This window comes from Leuresthes tenuis, unplaced genomic scaffold, assembly GCF_036924035.1.
Source record: "Leuresthes tenuis unplaced genomic scaffold, fLeuTen1.0.hap1 SCAF_12, whole genome shotgun sequence".
NCBI classification, from domain to species: Eukaryota; Metazoa; Chordata; class Actinopteri; order Atheriniformes; family Atherinopsidae; genus Leuresthes; species Leuresthes tenuis.
In genome coordinates, this window is record NW_027325366.1 from 6165922 (window position 1) to 6184198 (window position 18277).

The 18277-nt window shown below is 41.6% G+C and overlaps 1 protein-coding gene across 1 annotated transcript; it reads left to right on the forward strand.

Annotated features, from left to right (window-relative positions):
* Positions 1 to 498: 498 nt before the first annotated feature.
* Positions 499 to 15063, forward strand: cavin2a (caveolae associated protein 2a). Its single transcript, XM_072397881.1, has 2 exons — positions 499 to 1132; positions 13114 to 15063. The coding sequence occupies exons 1-2, from the start codon at positions 581 to 583 to the stop codon at positions 13984 to 13986; spliced, it is 1425 nt and encodes a 474-aa protein (XP_072253982.1). The 5' UTR covers positions 499 to 580; the 3' UTR covers positions 13987 to 15063.
* Positions 15064 to 18277: the final 3214 nt, after the last annotated feature.

Below are 18277 nucleotides of genomic sequence, written 5' to 3' on the forward strand. Positions count from 1 at the left end.
TAGATAATATTACAGCCAATATCATGTCAATGTGAAAATTGTAAAAACTAGTACATTAACAGGGCTTTTTTTTTCTTAGTCCATATTCTTCTGTCACACAACTCTGCTGCTGTAGTTCAAAAGGGTCTGACACAATGCAACACACACCAGCAAGTGCCGTAAACAAAAGTCGCCCTTACACTTATTTAGGAAGTGCAGCCAGGCATGCTCAGAGAGGAATGGATGGCAGTCACATGGACGCACGGCAGGCTGAAACACAAGGAAGGACACACACACACAGGCAAATTCTACCTCTGTACTGTCAAAAGGGCTAGGCCGCACGGCTCCCATGGCAACCGCGCCCCTCCCTTTGGCTCGCAGGGGAGGTGTTTTGAAAGTTCACAGCGTGTTTGTGCTTGTGTGTGTGAGCGGAGTGGGAAAGACAGAAAGGGGCGTGGAGGCCAAATCAACTCAATAAGTTACACACCTCGTCCTCAGTTCTCAGCTGGAGGGAACAGAAGCAACATTTGCTTGAGGGAAAACTTTTTGTGTTCAGGTGAAATACCCCCATTAAAGCGGGACATTCTACCACCTGTGAGCCATGGAAGCAGACGCGTCCCACGGCGAGCCCACCAGCGTCTCGGGCAGCACCCACACCATCCCGCAGCAGCAACCCGAAAACTCGGAGCTGCTAATCCCGAGCTTTAGCCCGTCCTCGTCCTCCCCGACCCCGACCGGCACCCTCTCCCGGCTTGGTTTCAAAAGCCCGACCAGCCCTACCAGCCCGACCGCGGCGACCCCCGGCAGCCCGGTAGACCGAGGCCAGGTGAGCGCCATAACCGTGGTCGCGCTGCTGGACAAGCTGGTCAACATGCTGGAGGGGGTGCAGAACAACCAGCAGCGGATGGAGCAGCGGCAGGCCGACCTGGAGAGCGCAGTGCGGGTCGTGCAGGGTGACGTGACTCGCTTGTCCAAGACCCACATCAGCACCTCCAACAGCGTCAGCAAGCTGCTGGAGCGCTCGCGCAAAGTCAGCGGGAGCCTGAAGGAAGTGAAGGAGCGCTTGGACAAACAGGCGGTCCAGGTGAAGAAGCTGGAGGCGAACCACAGCCACCTGCTGAAGAGGAATCACTTCAAAGTGCTCATCTTCCAGGTGAGGAAACACGCAAAGCTTTAGAGAGTGATGCTGTCACAATGAGACTGCTTTTAAAGAGTTTTATTCAAATTTTATTTGAGTGTATTGTTTATTTAAAGCTTGTGGGTTTGGGACTGGGAAGTAAAACTGAAGCAGACAAAGCCACTGTTACTAAGTGAAGAACTTGGGGTTGCATGTGTTCAGTTCTTCAGTTTTAAAACGGACCTTTTCTTATAAAGGAATAAGAGTCGGACTAGCCCTTTAAAGTCAATCAGCTCCTTGTGAGGACTCACTACTCAGTCTGAGAGTGTCATATTTGCATCCATGTTTGCCTGTAATAGTGGGTGTGTTTAGGATGTGCGCACATTTACTGTGTGGTTTGTGGCTGCAGATGAATGGGGCTTTATTACATTTTCACCTTGTGGAGCAGGACTTCAAACAAACAGTGTAGCACCAGCAGATGGATGCAGCAAAAGTGCAGAATGTAACCTCATTACTTATGAGTTAAGGTCCCAGCAAAGTTCATACACATGCATATGAGTCTCTCCTCGTGTGTGTGTGTGTGAGAGAGAAGAAGGGTGTGTCTGGGAATGAAGCTACAAAGGATAATAGAGGAGGGCTTAGACGCTGACTTTGCTAGATCTGTTTACACCCCACAGTAATAATTCAGACAGACAGACGGTTTTTGGATGGATTTCCCGCTTCGGGTGCCATATCACTACACTGGCACAGAGGAAATTGCAGGAGGAAAGTGTTGGGGGAGTAAAAGTTTGGTTTTATGCTGCAGGTTGTTGCTATGCACCATTAAAGGCGTTCCACACTGGACTCAACACACATTTCTATTTGATCATAAAACATTATAAAGGCAGGCTTGCTGTGTGCATGTGGAAGTCTTCCTGGATGAGTAAGTGCAGGATTTTTTTTCATGCTTGTATGACTGGAAATAAGTGTGTGTGTGTGTGCGCCCAGGTAGTGAAAAGGGTGGCAATTGTTGACACAGGCAGAGCAACTGAGAGCTCTTAACCGCTGCTGTTATCTGGTTTCCCAGGTACTGAGGCTCTGTTGTTCAAATGCAACAGGTGCCAAGACCTTACCCTGTACAGGCCGCTTGTGTTTGTCTGCGGGCGAGGCGCCGTGGATCGATTTGATTGAATCTATGCTCAGTTTGTGTGCTCTAGAAGGAGTGACTAAATGACAAACTGCTTTTTCGTGTGTGATTTTATTTTATTTAATTTTTTTACATTAACACTGAGAAGGCATGTAGGATAACCAAAGTTTACCGTCTCTGTCAGGCTTTTGAGCTCCATTTAGAAGGGCATTCCCAGCCTCTGCTGATTTGAATTTTTTTTTCTCAAACGAGCCGTGGAACATTTGCAGATGGGTGCGGGAAGGCCAGGTATGACCCCAGGGGCGTGTGTGCACAGCATGTTATGCTGATGCACTGGGTCAGATGTATGCAGTTACAGAGTTGTTAAATGAGACCTGTTGTGCCTGAGGAGATGAGGTGAAACAAGAACAAAGTGTCGGCCCTCCTTCTTTCCCCTGTACTGAGTCTTTTCTGTGCCCATCTTTTTTTTTTTCTTGCCAGTATTGTATTCAAATGCTGTGCTCAAGTCTTGTCTCTCTTTCAACTAACTCCAACTTAGATGTAACTACTTTTTTTTCTCTCTTTAATCAAACCACCTGTCCCTTTTCACTCATGCAGTCACATGCTCTCGCTGCCCTCTGATAACGCACGTTTGCAGTGCACCCAACAGCCAAGCTCAACATACCAAGCCCTCCGGCTGAGGCCAAAGGGCCCTTCTTTTCGCAGAACAGAACTGATCTTCCTGTGTGCGGCAGCTGAGGTAGAAACACAGAGCGCCCCTGGGTGCCCGGCCGCTGTTGCACAGAGCAGAGGTCTGCCGCAGCTCTGGGCTTTGGCCACGCTCGGTCGGAGAGGACAGCGATGTCTGCCGCTCTGCTGCACTGCTGCGCATAACGAGGACTAATGAGGGCTTAATTACTGCTGCTTAGGGCCTTGTTTGTTTGTTTTTGTGCAACAGTGCTTTTCCTGTCTCCACATGGCCTTCACACACTCTGAGCCTACACACACTGCTACACACACACACAAAAAAAACCATAATTCCCAGCCATTGGAGATTTCACTGTATACAGTGTGGAAGCTATTTTGAGGATTTCTGTTAGGTGAGGTATAATGTTGGATTACAGATATGTGTGTGTGTGTTTTGTTTTATTTCAAAGGCTCATTACCTCAGAGCACAAACAACCCTGGAGATCTTGGAACTTATCAGAATCTGCTTCAGCATGCTGTGCTATATGAAATGCAGCGTATGTGGAATTTAATTTCCTGCGACAGAAGTCATTTGTTTCTGAGTAGATCATAATGTCTCATCTCAGTTTATATCACCGTGGTCATGACAAAGAAGTGAGTCGCTTTGGCAAATTGAATTTGAGCACTGTGAGAACTTTATTTGTTCAGTCACTTTGCACACATGCTTCCTGCATCACTGTTTTGCTGTATTTAAATGTGAGAATGGGGAGAGGATTATTTTCTAGGATTGAGGGGGGTCTCTAATCGTAAGCAGGCAGGGAGAAACATCAGTCTGAAGTCTCACACTGTATCACTCTCGCACACTATCAAAGAACGTCCATATCTCTTTCTGTGAGGGAAAGAGAAAAATACTCCACAGCCAAAGCAAACACACTGCTGCAGCTTGCTTCTGGTCAATGGATGCGCTGCAGGAGGGCGAAACATTCGTTCATCTTATTAATAACACTGAAAAACAGATCTGTCGCTTTATTCTGCCACACATTTACTGCAGAAGGTGCCTGCTAAAGGTTTTGAGTGATTGCTGTAACACATCTTTTTCATTCTGTTTGCTTTTCGGTCTGGCAGCACATCAGGGAGCTTTTGTGTATTGACACTTGACCAAAGGTTTTGACTTAACCTCAGCTTTCAGCAGCAGGAATTAAAGGCTGTTTTTTCCACACTGTGTTTGTGCTCTAAGATGGAGGACAAACTGGTCACGCTGTTCCCAGCCTCGCCCCAAGCTTCGAGTCATAATGCACGCACACATTTAAACGTTTTCCTTAAATGAAATATTCAACTGTTAGACATTTACCATACATATGTTTCACATTTTCTCCAGAAATGCAAGAGGTTACGGGTCCTTCTCTCTTGGTCTCTGGAAATCCAGAAAAATATAGCGAGGTGTCTAACTGAAAAAACATACAGTATGTCCTTTTAGTAGGTCCGACACCTTTTCTTTGTTTTACTCGTCTCAGAGCCGGTCAAGCAGAAACCTGACCAGTTTCAATCACTGGCATATGAAATGGTGCATCCCTCGCTCTTACCTGTACTGGTTGGCTAAATTAGGGGTTGAAACCATCTGATAATAAGGAGCAGTCAGCTTTATCCCATCTATTGGGGTTTCATCTTGCGTGTGGTTTGTCCCCTCTGGGTTACTGTAGTAGCATGATAGTTGTCTCCTTAAATATAAATGATTCATTCTAACATGATTAAAAACACTTATTTTTTCCTATAACTCTAAACTAATGAAAATACAACTATGAATATAACATTACATTTCTGTCAGATTACCCTAAATACTGCACACTGGAACTTGAATATGACACAACTGAAGCTTTAAGTCAACATAAGAGAGAAGAGGCTAGTTTTCTTTTCTTTCTTAATAAAATATTTCCATGGATAGCTGGTATGTGAGTGTCAGTGGAGCTCATATTGTGCGTGTTCACTTTCAAAATCAAATCCGCCTCCACAGGTTGGAGCAGGCTGCTGCATGTCAGCTACAGCCGAGATTTCACGTGTTCTTCTTCGAGCCAATATATTACACCTGCAACAAGCCAGAAGCAATTCGAGCTGCTTTAAAGCGTTCATAGGCTATACCTCTTCTTACGTGTATTTTGTTAAGAAAAATGTCAGTTAACTGTAAGTAAATAGCTGAATTTTAGCAGCTACTGTCACTGTGGATACACACGTTATGTTTGGTACAAATCCTGTTTTACATTCGTACTTTAATACTAATACTATTTCAGTCGCATGTACTATACAGATCTTTCTAGAGAAAATGTTTGTATGTGCCCAAAAAGTAGCTTCCATGCATTATTCTTAGAGAAGCTTTGATTCTGGCAGAGAATATGGGAAAGCAGAGGGAGAGATAAATATACAGGCAGAGAGGATGAGCAGAGAGGGGAAAGGGGGAATATATGGCCGGTTTTCCTTGGGCAAAAGTTTGCATACTGGCTAAACTCCATGCAGATGCGGTAGTATCACCTTTGCTCTGCTTCCTGCCTATCATTCAGGTTTGACAAGTCAACTGTTTCAGTCTCTGAGGCAGAGGCAAGTTTGTAACCGCAAATTCCTCCAGTAAAATACCAGTGGAGCTTTAATTACACTGAAAAGTGCTGGTGATGTTAAGAGTCTGAGTGAGTATCCACAACAGACTGACTTTTCTTCAAGCAGACCGAGCAGTACACCAAAGCTGTGTAAAGCCTCCCAGCATATCCTTTGGTGGACTTTAACACTAGCCAGAACACATCTTCAGCGTTTCTATCATCAAATCAGAGGTGCAAAACGTTTGCATGCTCTATTGGCTGATGAGCTTTCTCTCGTCCACATGCACACCCATGACATGGTAAGGTGGATACAGAGAGGGGATGGAGGAATTGAAACATCATAAACTGAACATCCTCTTGCTGTTGTTAGACTTCATGATTCCAGCAACATGTTTGAGCTTCAGGACTTTTCAGAGCATCTCATTTCCCTGCCAGAACCTCAACATGCAGGCAGGAAGAGGGAAAACAATTGCCATTTTCGTGCCCCATGCTCTTTTTTCATCGCTCTTAAACATGAAAATTCATGTCTTTAGATAACACAATAGTTTCATGGTTTTAAACCAATGTCCTTTAACCTCTATACAGGATAAACATTGTCCCAATTGTAAACAGACTTATAAAAAAAGCTCTTGGTATCTCCACAAAGCCTTTATCAAACAATGGCTCAGATATGCACAGAATGGGAATGTGTTTCCAGCTCTCTGTAAAGAAGGATCTGGGGAGATTCTAAAAGAGGCACAAAAGGGGATTAACACAGTCAGAACTGGAGAAACTGGAGATGTCGATGCATTGCTGAAAACATTCTTTGCCACTGTACATCATTCATCACAGAGTTATGGAGCTAAACAAGCTATGGAAGTTTAGTGACACAATCTGGATGATAAAGAGGAAGTGCAGTGAGTGACAGGGCTCTTGCAGGCCCAGTCACTCGTAACGTTATTATCATAACTACCATGCCATGGGGGGAATTAATTAGGAGAATTGAAAGGCATATGTCACAGAACATGAAACACATCATCATCTACAGTGCATAAGCTGCTGTCCTGTAAATTATGGGTTGCCTGAGGAGGTTTCCTCACCAGAACTGATGGTGGCCTTTCTAGATTACAGTGATCTCCAAAATAACAACACGTCAGCATTACGTCTTGCCTGAATTGGTTATTGTGTTGTGTGATTACACAACCCCACGAGGCCAGTAAACATGTCGGCTTTTCTTTTAGTGAGGCAGATATGGGAGGGAATGCCAGTGTGAAAGAATGCTCAAACATGTTATGAGTATTAAGCCAAGAGGCATGTTTCAGAAATGAAGTTGGTGGTGAGATATTTACGATGCTCAGTGACATGCGACATGTTTGTCAAAGCTTGAGCATTCATGGTATGGTGGGCTGCATTGTTAACATGTGTAAGATCAGAATATTATCGTCATTCGTACATGACCATGCATGGTTTCAATACTGTGTAAAGTTAATTCAGAGTTTATCAGGTTCTGTGCTTTCACAGTTCAGTGACAAATAACAGAATTCTATTTCCTTTCCTTCCTTCCTTTGTCCACAGATGGCTCTTCATGTTCACTGGATGGGATGGGTGGAGGGCTTACACAACAAGTCAGGCAGGGGTGATCTGTAAAACCACTCGTTACTGTAGTGGGAGGATGTGCTGCAATCAAAACATATGCAGATCAAGGACAATTCACACAACCACTTGACTTTCAGGTGTTCATGAATAGCAGTGGCTGCAGGAAGTACTTTTGTCAACATTTTGAATAATTTGGGGTATATTTCAGGTAGTAAACTGGAAGGTGGGAAAGGTTTTTTTTTCTCAGGCTTTTTTAATTATAGGCCTCCTGTCTTTATCATTCACTAAAATGGGAACTTTCAACTGCACGTGGGCACATATGCATTTGTGTGTGTGTGTGTTGGTGATGTACCCTCTCTTTGGCGCAGTGCCCTCCCCCCCATCCCATCCCTTCCCCCCCCGAGGCACTTGACTCACTGTACCAACACACCTGTACCAACCTCGCCTTGTGGGATTAAGGGAACCTACACTGCACTGATTAAATTACTGCCACACGCGCAGTAACACACAGTGTGCTATGTGTAAAATTGCATTGTTATGATGGGGTAAAGGAAAATTGGTAGCCTAAAGTCAGAGTAAAGCTAATTCAGAGATTTGTGTGGAATCATAGTTTGTGTTAGATGACATTTGTTTAAAAAATGAAACTTTTTTTAAGGCTTTATGATACTCTTTTAGCTGAATATGTGTGTAGCCAAAAGTCCAACTGAGGCTGAGACCACTGAAAACAGTGAATGGTGGTGGGAGAGGATGCAACATGGATTTTTGATTATGTTGTCACTTCCACTCTCAAGTATGGGACTGGGCTCCACCTCAACCCTGATATCTGTTTTTGTAGGTTAGCTGTCCCATAAAAGGACTTCATTGTGTCTCCTGTGTTGAAAATATTTTAAAGTGGGAAAACAAAAGCAGTCCAACGGCCACTTATGTTTGCAATTCCAGCACTTTGCAAGGTGGCAGTGACAGAGATTCAATGCTATCAATTTGATTAGACTCCTAAAGTTTTGATACTCCGCTAAATACAAGTAGTCCAGTTAGCTGAGAGGCATGTGTATAGGTGTCTTAACTCGGGCTAAGGCTTTGTTGAAACAACACTCTGCAGGAAGCTTTTAAAGAAAAAAAGTGCAAGGACAAAATCTGAAAATAGCCATAGCTAGAACTCCATTAAAATGTTTTACATTACATTACGTTTTTATTCATCATCCCTGTCAAATGAACATCCAAACATCCGCCTCGTTGAGAATATTGCTTTTTGTCATCTTTTGGAGCTACAGTTTATCACCCTTTCAGTGCATATCGGGCACAACACAGTTCAAACTATACACAACTTACCGTACTTTTAAATGGTTTGCAACCGTTGGAAAATGCAGTTGTTTGATTGAGATTTGACAGATCTTAAATGACTTGGACTGGTCACTGGGACAAAAAATCTTTATCAACACATTCCTCATGCCAGCATCATCACATTTTTTCTTATTTATTTATTTTTTTACTGAATTTGATGTTAAATATACAAATGTTCTTCTTTTAAAAGTGGTAGTATGCTAAAGGTTGCTAATTGCCACTAAACGCACACTATAGTTCCTGCTGACAGGACATTATTAGCAGTCATAGTACATCACTCTTACTGATTTAAAATGGATAGATAGGTGTGTCAGGACTGGTACTGTATACAAACAATGATGAGCTTTGAAAAGCAAAAGAGACGGTGTAGTGTAACACACGTACTCATTCACTGAGTAACGTGAGCTCATTGTAGCTCCTTTTCTCTGTTGCAGTCTGCTGTGCCCCACCCTGGTCTCTGTGCTTGAGCTGAGCAAATGACTCTGGAGTCCTTGCTCACATAAGCCCTGGCTTCGTAACATCTTGCAGGACTTGCAATTAGATGGCAATTCTACCACGCAACTGTTAAGTGAGATCTGGAGCTGCACTACATAACTTTGCTCAAAATAGCTTTGAAGTATATGCCCTCTAACGTACAGAAAACCTGCTCTTTCAAACAGTTTCTTTCATGAAACTATTGCGGGTGCTAGACATGGCTGCCTACAAATACACTTTGGCACTCAAACACACATGCTGTATCACATTCTCAGTGGTTAATGAGTCCTCACTTAGCTGGTACAGTAATGAACAGAGTTCCCAAGAGAAAAGCGCCAGAAAAAAGGGGAAAAAACCACACAGAACAGTCCTGGGTCAAATGGTATATCATTTTTTATTTATTTATTTATTTTTTTTTTTTGTGGCTGGGGGGAGTGTGGGAGATTAAATTAGGGACATGGTGCTCCCCCATAATTTTTCTGAGAATTATCACTACTAGCAGTAGTCACTTAAAACTGACGAGTAAAGCAATGCTGTTATCACCATGAATCAACCAATAAAACAGCATTACAGCAGCATTTCCCGTAAAGCCATTCAAACTGTGTGGGTACAGTTCTTCATTCCCCTTAGTTTCACTTTGCTGCCTCCCACATGCTTCACTACCTGCTCTGATTATACCAAACATGTTTTTACCAAATTAGATGGTCGATGGCATGTCCAGACTGGAGCGGAGGTATTGAGGTTGAATCCTCAGACACCCTAGCAACACCGGACAATCAGGAAGGATTAGTCTTTAGTATCAGGGAGTGCTTCACTGGGGGTCAGGTGAGGCCTAATCATTAGAAAAATTAGAAAATATTATTGGCATTTTACAACAAAAGTGTAATTGTTTTACTTGGTGTCACAGATCATTCATCCTTCTTGTAAAAGTATTCCTGAGGGTTCTGTTTTCTCATTACTCTGACTAAGCTGATACTCCTTGCACTATTTTAAAATGTTAACGATGTAATGTGTCTAGGCTTATTTTTTTTTTTTTTTGTTCCGCAGTGATGTGTTCCGCAGTGTTTCTGCCTATGTAAATAAATGATCTGTTCTTACTTATAACTACTGCAGCTCCTCCTGTGTTTATTAAATATTTTATGTATTTTCAGAAACTAAGCAACCAACGCTCTGCTTCCTTTTGTCCTACAATGGCACTACACTAGCGGCAGCCTGCTTCAGTTGCTCTGGACTTATTGTGTATTCCTTTATATATTTCTGGACTTATTTCTGCTGGTTATTCTGATGTCTTTTATGACCACGCCAATGGGAAAGTTGTCTGCATGTGGGAGCAGCTGATTGAGTGTTCCGAGGCTTAGATAATACCAGGAATAAGACTCCAAGGCCAGATAAGTTGAAAGGGAGATGTCTAGGATGCAGGGCACATGGAAACTGTGGGATTGCTTGGGAGGTGGAATGGACAAGCTTGGAGTCCTGATTAGGACTTGGCAGGAATATTGGTAAGACAGTGGTAAATGGTAAATAGACTGTACTTGTATGTGCTTTTCTTGTCTAGCTGACCACTCAAAGCACTTTTGACACGCTTTTAACAGTGTTGTTTGTCTCTCCAAGACATGACTGCAGGAACAAATTAGATGCCTCTGTGCTCTACTCTTGAATTACATGGGTAGAGTGGGACTGCAGACAGAGAGGTAGCAGTAGGGGAGGAAGGGTTGTAATGCCTACTGTTGACTGTTGCGGTCCTCAGCATATTACTGTGTAGGAGCATCTCTGCGTCCTGAGTGTTAAGCTGTCACCTGGGAGTTTATGTTTGTGTTGTCCACTGAGAGTTCCCCTCTGTTATCTGCTGACGCTGTGTGTGACATCACCAGTTGTTGCCATGCTACAAAAACAACACTCCATTCACGGTGATTTTAACCCCACCCGTCTCTTTCTGTTCGCTACACTTCAACTTTCTAATAGTTTGTTAACTGATATTGAACTCTTTTGCCTCACGCTGCTTGAATCCTTGATGAGGATCAGTTTAATTTGACACTAAGTTAAATACACCTGTGTTACTGTGGCAGTTTGTTACCAACATAGTTACCAGCTTTTTGATTCGAGTCTGCTTAAACAAGTTCAGACCCACACACTCTATGGGTGTGGTGTAGTGACAGCATTCGGTTAAAGTAAGTGAGAGATGGCAGAACCAGACCTGTTTCCCAAAGTGCTGCCTTCAGTCTGTTGTCCCTTTAGTGGTTAGTAATGGTAAATATGGTAAAGATTTAAAAACTATCTAGAAAACCAGATCTTCTCTCTTTTAAAAGGGTTTTGGCCATAATAATATAGGAAAATTTAGAATTTTTCAAGTTATTTACTTTCTCAGCCCTACATGATTCTATTTTCGTGTCAACCATAAAGTTCTAAAAGTTTTATATTTTTTTTGTTCTTTCCCTTCCTCTTGAAAATATGTCCCTGTTCTAAGGGTTGATGTGCTGTGCCTCTAAGAACACACTGACAGATTTATTAGCTTTAACTGGGTGATACCACACATGCTTGGCACACACTTAAACTGTGAATCACAGCTGCATGTTTGAGATCAAGAAGGCAGGAGATATCAGGTGTCTGCAAAGTGTTTGAAAAGAGGAGGGTCCACGCATGGCTTTTCATTTTTCAACAATGATGAATGTACAGTGGGGCTCAGGGAAATTGGACATAGTACTTTGAGTGACTTTTTCAAGTAGTCGGAAGTTAAGGTTTTGTCTGAAAAATAAGTTATAAAATTAATAAAATAAGATGATGCATATAACACTATTTCAAAGCTACATTTGATGTCATGATTGTCTGACATTAATAGGATTTAATCTACTCTAATGATGTGTGATCGGGAGGCATGGCTCTTCTGGACCATCTGGTCGGCCCAGTTCTCAAGTATGTTCATGGCATCTTGAGAAAGATGCTGTGCACAATACTTCAGCAACTTAGGCAATGCTCTTGCTTTAAGCACTCCAGTAATGTCCTAATAACTGCCTTGCATTCTTTGACTTACAGAATTGTTCTTCCATGCAAGGTGCAAAAAACAAGGTGTTTTAAATTGTAAGTCCCCCCCCAATGTGCACTGAAGGTGAATAGGGCCTACACTGGTGCTTAGTTGCAACATCCCAAAAAAAATTTATTTACTCTTTTACAGCATATCAGAATTTCATTCTTAGCCGAATCAGTAAATGACTGATTAGAGATGACGCTTTGTAGTAAATCTCTAAAACTATGCCCATCGTGTTTTTTTTGTTTGTTTTTACAGGCAAATTAAATTGTGTTACACGACTTAACCCTCACAGACGCACATTTTGTGGACTGTAAAACGCTAAAAGGTTTACTTTACACTCTGCCACATCAGGTCAAGTCAAAGTCCAGAATGCCTTGCTGATACTGTCAAGGAGGAGGCCCTATGGGTTTATGAGGATTTTAAATGTTTAGTGGTGTATATCAACCCCTGGAGCTGCACCCTCACTGTACACTCACCACTGTGTGTGAAAGGATAGGGGCAAATGGGTGGGAGGGCTTGAGCTCATAAATCCGTCATGGAGGAGAACGTTGGAGGTGTGTGCTTGCATGTGTGTGTATGACTGTATGATTGCATACAGATGAGCGGGCAGTAGGTCAAAGGGAGGAGGAGAGAATATACTGCAAGATAATGAAAGCAGGCGGAGAAAGTTAAACATATTCAAACTTTGGATCTCTAACTCATTGCTCTTTATCTCATTCCACTTATGGTTGTCAGTGTATTTATGGATTTGGTGTTGAAAGCAGGCAGAGATAAGAAAATGCAGAGAAGTGTTTGACTCCTGTTTAGAAACGAGTGGAATTCCTCTGATGTTTTGGAGAAAATCTGGAAGGCATGCAGAGACTAGTTTCTTTAGTCCCCAGTAGGCAGACCTAGCCCTAGATGCCAGAGTATATTAACACAGTCCTCAGCTTACTGTGAGTACTTCCTTGACCATGTTCCTTAAAAGGAAAATGACCAACCTTGAACATTTCCAAGTAGTATACATGGGGGTTCCTTGATTTGGGGTTCAGTTGATCACTACAGTTTGGAATCCTTTACAAATCATCAGTGGCCTAAAATCTAATCCTGACCCTTCCAAAAAGATAAAAGTAAAGGTAATTCCTCATCAACCTGAACCTGGTTCAAGCAGTCATTCTTTTTTCAACGACTATCCAAATAACTGCCTTCTTAACTTGCCTCTTTCTATCCTCTCGTTTCTCAATAGGAAGACAATGAGATCCCCTCCAGCGTGGTCGTCAAAGACTCCCTCAAGACACCACAACCAAGCCAGTATGATGTAGAATCCATCCAGCCCACTCCATCTATTGCAGGCTCTATTGATGGCATCCGCACCCAAGATGAGGGTCTCCAGACCATTAGCCTGTCCTCAGATGAGGATATTGATATTCAAGCATCCCAACAAGATGATGAAGACATGTATGAAGCTGCAGGGGGTTCCTCCCAAAAATTTGAGAGACGGGCGGACAAGTTCAAGCGCTCTAGCCTCAAAAAGGTTGATACCCTCAAGAAGGCCTTTTCACGGCAAAGCATTGAGAAGAAGATGACCCAGATTACCACCAAGATCGTCCCCCCGGAGAAGCGTGAGAAACTCAAGAAGAGCCTCACCCCTAACCACCCCAAGAGCCCAACTGCGAAATCTTCCTCTTTCAAGGTATCTCCCATGACCTTCAATGTCAAGAAGGTCCGAGACGGGGAGGCCCCCACACAAGAAATGGGCTCACACGAAGAAGAAGCTCATGTGGAGATTCCTCCTCTGGGAGGCCTAGATGGTGAGATTCCTTTAACAGAGGTGCACACCCAGGAGGTTGTTGTGGAGGAGATTCACGAGATGCTAAGCCCATTCTCCCCAGAAAGCATAAATATGGAGGTGTCATTGAATGGAAAAGCACCCAGTGTTGATTGCGAGATGAATGGTGATAGTATTGCTGGCTTGGCAGTTCCAGAGCATGATGAGGATGTTGGTGAGGATGAAGAGGAGGAAGAGGAAGAAGATGAGGAGAAACATAAAAGCCCTGTTGAGGCAGCAGCAGATGCCCAGATTCCCACAGCAACAAATGCTGTGGAACAAGTGTCTTAATATAATTCCATGTAGAGTATCGGTTCTACTTTCGATTCAATTTTTTCCTCCTAACGTTTCTAGAAATAATGAATACCCAACAGGCACAAGTGATCCCTCCACTCTAAAAACTCTTGAGTTCTTTTCATTAGTATCTAAATACACTCGAAACATACGCTTGACTTTTTTAGATTGTCCATCCCTGAACTTTTCCTGCATCACTGACTTTAAATATGACCAGCACAGTGTAAAAACCTTGGTGCGGTTTGCATTAGCAACTACAGTAGACATGACATTACAAGTCCAGTCCTTTTTAAAATTGTTGTTAGGTTGTCCAAAGGAGGCAGGATTGCAGCAATAGACCATAACTCATGCTTCAACCAGTGCCCACCACCTAAATGGGTGCACATCTCCAGGGTGCTGAAGCAACTATCTTCTTCCTGCTGTGTTTATTTGCCTCTCTGGTCCTCTCTTTCTCACTGACAGATAGCCTGTTTTGTGCTTTTGTGAAAAATAAATCTATTGCATCAGAGGAGCATCACAAGTCGGCTGAAGCAACGTGTTGCCAGGTTGTGCAAGAGTTGGAATGGGGGGGGGTACATTTTCAGTGAACAGGCTGGATGTCTTTTATGGTGGATTGAGGTTATTTACTAGACTTTTGAGTTTGAGCAAAGAAAACCTTTACTTTACTAACACGTGACTTCAGTGTTAGTAAATGGACTCGAGTCACGATCGAGTCCAAGTGGCTCGATCGTGTCTCTTGTCGCACCTTTAAAACTGTAGGTTAGCTCCATAGATAAACTATCCTCTTTCTCAGCATTTTTTCATTGATAACCTATGTAGAATATCACATAATCTGCGTGTAATAATACTAAATTACCGGTATTGTGATTAAAACTCCAACAAATAAAAGTGTTTTTGTTTAAAAAAAAAAATAGAATAGAATAGATAGATGGATTCAAATAGATATTTGCTCCCAAAAATCTGTTTGAAGAGGTAGACATTTGTCAGTTTTAGGTAGCATTTTGCTGGCGTTCCATTCCTGATGTGAATGAGGAAAGCAGTGCAGGACACAGAAATAACTTTGAGGTTAGAAAAGAGAGAATTTTAGTAACTAAAAAGACCATACAGGCTTTAACTATGAGATTGAGTCACTTTTACAGGCCTATACTTTTTATAGGAAAATAGGCAATATTTATAGGCAATTTTTTTTACATTTGTGTAAAGAAATTGTATTTTTCAATCAGAGTCTTACTACTTTCTTGGCATTTACAGCCTACATGTGATAAAATGGAGCAGCCATTTTATAATTGCCTCAAGTGTGGTCTTATCTAGTAAAAGTTGTTATGTGAATTAGTTTTTGTTTTGTTTTTTATCTACTATATGACACCTCTAAGTTTAAAAATCTTAGAAATTTGCTAGGGCCTCATCACTGAAGCCCCTCAGCATTCATGCATGCTCAAACACAGGCATAATCCAACACTGCCATTAGCCTGCACAAGCTGGTTTGAGTAATTGCACTCCTGAAGGGATGGATTCCTATGTATTGGTAGATAAGAGGGAGAGTAAAACATGCTGGAAATTTTTCTTCTGTATTGAGGAATTCCTTGCACCGGTCACTTCTTGGGAAATAGTTAAAGTTTTACCAATACACAAAAGACATTAGAAAGTTACATTGTAAAGGATGACCAAGTATATGGGTTATGTTCAACTTTATGTTTGGAAGTCATGCCTTCCAGCTCCTATAGAATTACCCTTGTTTTATGACTCATTGTTCAAGCTTTGCCCACTTTATTTGCAATAGCCATGACTTTCCTTAGAAATAATTTAGCGAGTGATACCAGGTGCCAAGTATCCAAATATGGGAGAGGTTACAGCAGCAGATAAAGGCAAAGGACAGCATTCCTTGGTTTGATGGATGACTCCTCCCCACTCCATTTTTCATGTTCTTGGCCTCCTTGTTGAGCGAGGGTGAGGATCTGTGGAGCCACAGGTGTTCTGCCCCTCTAGGGGCTCCTGGAGATTAGCTTGTAGTGAAAGGGGTACAAGTGTAGCTAGAAGTGTGGGTAAGGGGCCTCAGGTGTTGGAGAGGATGATAAAGTCGCCTTTGGTTAAGGCACACGTGCATTTTTGCAGAGTGGTATTGAAATTGTGAGAGTCTGCAGTGCATTTGACCAGGGGAATTGGAAAATTTTTTGAGGGATACACATAGCAGTAGCTGACACGGCAGGGTAGAGACACCTCTATTTCAGCTTGACTGTACCCAGTATCCACTAACTGATTCTGAGTAAAATAGATCAAAGGAAGGCAGTTGAGTCTTTGGTTTTTCAACTGTCGAAACATGATTTCTCAGACAATTTGTATCTAGCAAGAAAATCTATTTAATTTGGAATTGGTACTCGGTTCGACTTCGAAGAATCACACTTAAGAATGCTCAAAGCACCACTTTAACTGGACAGAAAAACAAATTTACTGATCATGTTATCACTCAAACAAGTAATCACTGATGCTTTTTGATCCTATTGTACCTTTTGTCTATAGTACTTTTTGAAAAAAAAAAAGTTTATTTAGTGGTATGTTATGCAGAAGAAAATACCTTCTTAGAAGTTTTAAAAGTTAGTTTTATTTGTGTGAAATCAATGGTAACAATTAAGCTGGGAAAAGTAACCATAATCTATTTTATCTAGATTGTATAATGAAAATTGGTATTTGTATATGAAAGTAAATTTCTGTAGCATGACATTATGACCATCACTCCCATCATTTTTTTTTTTTTTTTTACCGTTGGGACACATGCTAAACATAAAGAATTAAAATAAACATATTTGAAAATATATATGTTCATTTTTAAATCTTGTGTTTGGCTGTGAATTATTGTTTTTATCTATCTGGAAATGAGTGTTAACACTTTTGTTTCACATTGCATTTATTGACTGTCTGTCATTTAAGAAAAAATGTTAAAAAAAAGTCAAACTGATTTATAAACAGTTTATAAGTAGTTCAAAGTTTGACCAATAAAGGAGGTGTCAAACACGGGAGAAATGCGGCACGTTTGTGTTAGAAAAAGTAATCTATGGGATGGGAAAGAAAAATAATTAGACCTAAACTGTGCTTTTAAACAATGCTTTCTGTGTTGATTAAAATTTGTAATCATTTTGTGTTTTGTTTTTTTCATTTTAGTTACTCATAATCACCCTTGTGAAAAAAGGATCCAACACTAAGCTCATGCATATTCATTTTTTCTGCTTGTTCGTTCAAATATGTTACTTTGTGATATCACTGTCTGTGAATGTAAAAAAAAGATCTATGTTCACCTCCTTTTGTGCAAAAGTTTGCTTTCATTAGTTTTGAATCCACATGTTGACTATTGCTTGCTGGAAAGTTCAAACAGCACATAACGCAAGGTTTGTCAGGTGGTGATTTTGTGTTTGACATCGTCTGTTTTTTTTTTTTTAAATTTAGTTAACCACTTAAACCTAAGATGTTTCCATCACAGCAGAGGATTCCCTGCCACCCAAGTGTTTGAATATCTGCTCCTCTCCTTGCATCTTGCAAATATTCACACATTTCTTTTCAAACTTTAGTATTGCATTCCTCAATAAAGATTTGATAACAATGTAAGTGTGATTTTTTTATTTTTTGTTTTGTAGTTATTATTTGTAGTTTTCAAGGGAAGAGGCGATGTCACACATTGCTTCCAGTGACTCGTGTTGCCACTCCCTCACAGCCAAAGACGACATGTAATTATGCTCACTGCTGCTTAGGCCATTGCGATTGTTTGGAAGTGACGGTAGGTTGGAGTGATATCCTAGTAAACCTAAGTTACAGGGTTGGTGATGTGAGGAATAGTCACAATGAAAGGAATAGTTTTGTGTCTGAATCCTTGTTAACATAGCAAGATACAGGGATTTGGAGTGCTCTGTGTGAAATTAAAATTAGACGGGCCTAAATGTTGACTGGTCAACCCATGATAAAGAGTTGCTTTACCAAGATTCCAAAACATAATTGTCATTTCCCCAGAGCTTTGCTTTCTGTCTCTGGAATTTCTGCTTCTGTTTAACTGTACCGTAAATAGATTACATTTTTGGTGATTAAAAGTCTCAAGGGGTCATCCACAAGCTCAACCTTCCACCAGAGGCGTGGGAATGTGAAAGCTGTGGGACTGCTGTTGTCTCAACTGATACTTCAAATCTGTACCTGAAATCTGCTGGAGCCTCTCTTCTAGTTCAGTCCTCCTCACGGTTTCTTTGAATTACTCTGTTCTTACAAATCACCATAGTTGTGAATTTTTAAAAATTGGGTTTAAAAGTTT

What these genes read in the sequence shown, in the direction of transcription:
- cavin2a (XM_072397881.1), top strand. Translation starts at nt 581, where the DNA reads ATGGAAGCAGACGCGTCCCACGGCGAGCCCACCAGCGTCTCGGGCAGC. An exon ending in TCAAAGTGCTCATCTTCCAG is followed by an intron (nt 1,133 to 13,113) that starts GTGAGGAAACAC and finishes GTTTCTCAATAG; the next exon opens with GAAGACAATGAGATCCCCTC.